This window comes from Mastomys coucha, unplaced genomic scaffold (assembly GCF_008632895.1).
Source record: "Mastomys coucha isolate ucsf_1 unplaced genomic scaffold, UCSF_Mcou_1 pScaffold22, whole genome shotgun sequence".
NCBI lineage: Eukaryota > Metazoa > Chordata > Mammalia > Rodentia > Muridae > Mastomys > Mastomys coucha.
In genome coordinates, this window is record NW_022196905.1 from 96,479,960 (window position 1) to 96,484,468 (window position 4,509).

At 44.4% G+C, this 4,509-nt stretch overlaps 1 protein-coding gene across 8 annotated transcripts in view; it reads left to right on the plus strand.

Moving 5' to 3' along the window:
* The window catches only part of Nudt9 (nudix hydrolase 9), a 51,395-nt gene that overhangs the window by 6,472 nt on the left and 40,414 nt on the right, over positions 1–4,509 (plus strand). For all 8 annotated transcript variants that reach the window (XR_004109391.1, XR_004109389.1, XR_004109390.1 and 5 more), the window contains exons 3-4: positions 2,266–2,361; positions 3,506–3,592. Coding sequence is in view for 4 of the 8 variants with exons in the window: in XM_031337045.1 (XP_031192905.1) it covers positions 2,266–2,361; positions 3,506–3,592 (183 nt within the window). In the remaining 4 variants the exon portion in view is untranslated. The remainder of the gene's footprint in view (positions 1–2,265; positions 2,362–3,505; positions 3,593–4,509) is intronic.

Below are 4,509 nucleotides of genomic sequence, written 5' to 3' on the forward strand. Positions count from 1 at the left end.
AAGTGCTGGGATTAAAGGCATGTGCCACCACCGCCCGGCGACATACCATCTTTATGAACATTGTTTTTATTTTCATATCTGGGAAGCAGACCATCTGTTGGGCTGACATTTTAGGCTGGGGAGGTTGCTTGCTGTGAAAGCAGTTGGGTTCCAGCACCAGTGGAAGAAGCCAGGAGGGATGGCGTGGGCTTGTAACCCCAGCACTGAAGAGGCAGGGTTGTGGGATCCCAGAGCTTGGCCAGCAGCCCCGTGTGTTTGGTCATTTCCAAGCCAGTAAGACGCTCTGTAGCGAGTAGATGAGAATCCTGAGGCTGACCGCCATAGAGGTTGACCCACCAACCCCAGCACTTCTAACAATGAGAGTCAAACAAACCAGTTGCTTGAGGTAGATGTTAGGAGAGCACTGACTATTGGCTAGGATGCAGAAGTGGACAACTGGGTGGATAATCAGCAGCTCCCCACACAGTCCAGAGAGAGAGTAAGTTTTGCTGTCCTCTGGCATAGCTGGTGTTACTGTTCACAATACTTTGTTACATATTCTATAAAGAGTTAGAGAAGAGCCGGGCGGTGGTGGCGCACGCCTTTAATCCCAGCACTTGGGAGGCAGAGGCAGGTGGATTTCTGAATTCGAGGCCAGCCTGGTCTACAGAGTGAGTTCCAGGACAGCCAGGACTACACAGAGAAACCCTGTCTCGAAACCACCCCCCCAAAAAAAAAGAGTTAGAGAAGAGCATTTCAAAAGTTCTCCATGTAAAGAAATGGCAAATACATCAAAACCACAGTTTTCTGTGTATCAGATCATCACTCTGTACCCATAATATGTACAGTGATTATGTATCAATTAAAAAGACAGAAAGGAAGCAACATTGTTTGCCGTGCTGATGGCTGCAGTATATAACTTGTAGGAGAAGAGTCCTAGGCCTCCCTCATCCACCGTCTCTCATGTACTGTATGCCCATATGTAAACAAATGTCTGTGTGTGGGCGGTATGGAATGAAGAGAAGACGAAAGGCTAAGGGTGAAAGATGGGGAAGGACTGAGTGCAGGTGCTGGACGGGAGCTACCAAAGAGCACATACAGCTAATCTCTGTTTCTTCTAATTCTCATGGAGTTTTTGGCTTGGGTGGTAGATAAATACATAAATTATATTTGACATAGAAATTATAAATATAAAATTCACAGCTTCTGTTCTGAATGCTTATAATAACTATTCATTGAGTTGTGTGGGTTCTGGGTCTATTTGCAAGGGTCGTTTTGTCTTGTTTGTTTGTTTGTTTTTGTTTTTCTTTTTTTTTCCTTTTTTGTTTTTTTTTTTGTTTTTTTCAAGACAGGGTTTCTCTGTGTAGCCCTGGCTATCCTGGAACTCACTCTGTAGACCAGGCTGGCCTCAAATTCAGAAATCCACCTGCCTCTGCCTCCCAAGTGCTGGGACTAAAGGCGTGCGCCACCACCGCCTGGCTGTTTTAATTTTTCAAGACAGTGTTTCTGTGTGTATCCCTGGGTGTCTTGGAACTCACTCTGTAGGCCAGGCTGGCCTCCAACTCAGAGATCCCCCATCTTTGCCTTCCAAGCAGAGGCTAAAGGTGTGGGCCATACCCGGCCCATTTGCAAGTTTTATAATATTGTTTATTTACAAAGTGTTTCTGCTGAGGCACAACATACGTGTAATCAGTGCTCATTTCTGAAGTGTGCAGGTGCAGCTCAGTAAACATGCACTTCAGGCGAGGATCTCCAGCATTTCCAGTGGATTATGTCTTCTTAAATAAAATGTTTTTTGTTTTTTTTTTTTTTTACAGTTGATGGGATAAGTTCACTCCTGTGAATTTTGATACTATGAATATTTGACAGTATTAATCAATATACATTAAATTAAGTAGTTAAAGTTACTTTGGAACAGTAGAGAAATCATAGTGTTCAGAGAAATCTTGCATTTGGAATCTTGTGGGAGGCAGCAGTCGCCATTGTGTGCCCACAGCCGGTTCTGTGTTGCTGGTATCTTGTAGAATTTTTGCTCATGTCAGAGGGGCTTCCATCGTCCTTTCAAGAAGCACAACACAACTCATAATACTACATCCTTTCCTGCTTTGGCTGAAAGGTTTTTTGCCCCATAGCCTTTTTTGATTGAATAAGATGATTTGTAAGTCAGAACTCAGTCTCAAACGTTTTTACTCTTTCTATGTTTATTATGAATAGCAGTGAGTTATAGTGCTAAGCTGTGGGTGACATTTAATCATTGCTTCATGTGTATTGTTGTTCTCATTGCAGTGAAAGCAACTTCTCTCCCAAATTTAATGAAAAGGACGGGCATGTTGAAAGAAAGAGCCAGAACGGCCTGTACGAGATTGAAAATGGAAGACCTAGGTAGGTGCAGGGACGAAGGGACTGAGTCTCAAAGGAAAGAAAAGGTGTTCAAAGTGTAACTGTAAGGGCCAGACGTGGCTCAGAATTTATGTATGTGAAGTAATTACATTTTCACTGAACTCAGATTGGGAAAGAATGTTAGCAGTCTGCATACAACTAGCAAGTGTTAGAGACAGGAATTAAAGGTGTTGGTTCATAAGTTTATCTCGAAGGTTGAAGTAATTAATTGAATAAATTATAAAAAGGATTAAAATTTATGTTTTCAGTGATTATTTATTTACTAGTGGCTTAAAGTAAGAATTTTTCCAAACATCTAAGCCTTGTAAGAATAAAAATCCTTTGTTTTTGTTGGGGTGAGATTGCCCAGTGGGTAAATAAGCTCTGAGTCAAGGCTAGCTGTCTGCATTGGATCCCTGGGGCTCACGTGGTAGGAGGAGACACTGACTCCTACAGGCTATTCTTACACACACACACACACACACACACACACACACACACACACACACAATGTAAATCAAAAGTCAAGTAAAACCTAGTAATGTTAATGCCAAGGACCCTTTGCCTCACCTCCCATTCCTGTCCTGTGATTTTGAAAAAAAAAAAAAAAATATTGTCAGTTATCCTGGTGACTTTTTTTAAAAAAACAATGCTTGTAAGTTTAGTACAAAACAATATAAGAAGTCACTCAGTTTTATCAACAGTAAAAAACATGGGTGTGAGTATCTTCTGGACTAGATTAAGAAGTTAGTTACATGTTGGGAAGATGGCCTGTTGAATAAAGCTCTGGTGCAGGCTTAGAGACAGGAGTTTGGACACCCAGAGCCCACAGGAGCGCCGGGCAGGCATGCTGGCTCCTGTAGCCTTAGGACTCAAGAAAGGAACAGAGACAGGGAATGCCAGGGGTAAGCTGGCTAGCTAGGCTGCCTGAAATTGGCAGATTGCCTTTCCCTCACTAAGCTGGAGAGCTGTTGATAAAGACACTTCAGGACAAATGTCATGCTCATGCCTGCACACACATACGTGCATACCTGTCCACAAACATTCAGCTGCGTGTAACACATGTGCATGCTGTGTCAAGCTAGATTTTAAAAAGTGAATGCATTCAATTGATTGTATAGTGGTCTTTTGTTCTTTTCTACCCTAGAAATCCTGCAGGGAGGACAGGACTGGTTGGCCGTGGTCTTCTGGGGAGATGGGGCCCAAATCATGCTGCTGATCCTATTATAACCAGGTAAAAACTGGGTAAGATGTTTTAGTAGCAAAGAGCTAAGTGATCAGAAAAATACAGATGTCAACTCCGTGCGTGCGCGTGCGTGTATGTGTGTGTGTGTGTGTGTGTATGTGTGTGTGTGTGTAGAACTATATGTTTGTTCTATAAGACCATGGGACTTTATGTGAAATCACAGTGATGTCCTATTCAGACAAAGCTGTGGTTGTAGCTAGCTAGGTGTTGTGGCTTATGCTTGTAATTCCCATATGTGGGAGATTGAGACAGGAGGGTTGCTATGAATTTGAGGCCTGTCTCAAAACCTCAAAATCAACCAGTGGGACCAGGCACACAGGAACTCTGCCAGCCCAGTGACTCGGGCTCCTTCCGGTCTGTCTGGGCTGGGGTCCATAGCAGACCTTGGGCGCAAGCTCTGCAGCCAGTCCCATAACACCCAGAGGAAGCTCCACTCCCAGGCGTTCTGGCACACCCAGGATCAGAGGTGAGCAGGAACCAACATCTGTCCCAACACCGGGAGTAACTGGGACCAGCGGGACCAGGCACACAGGAACTCCACCAGTTCAGTGACTCGGGTTCTTTCCGGTCTGTCTGGGCTGGGGTACAGAGCAGATCTTGGGCGCTAGCTCTGCAGCCAGTCCCATAACACACAGAGAAAGCCCCACTCCCAGGTGATCTAACAAGCCCAGGATCACAGGATCCCAGAATCACAGGATAACAGAGACAGCTTGACTCTAAGGAATTCTGACACAACCAGGATCACAGGAAGGACAGGCTCCAATCAGATTTAGCAAGGGCAGGTAGCACTAGAGTTAACCAGATGTTGGGGGGCCAGCGCAAGAAAATAAACAACATAAACCAAGGTCACTTGCCATCATCAGAACCCAATTCTCCCACCATAGCATGTCCTGGACACACCATCA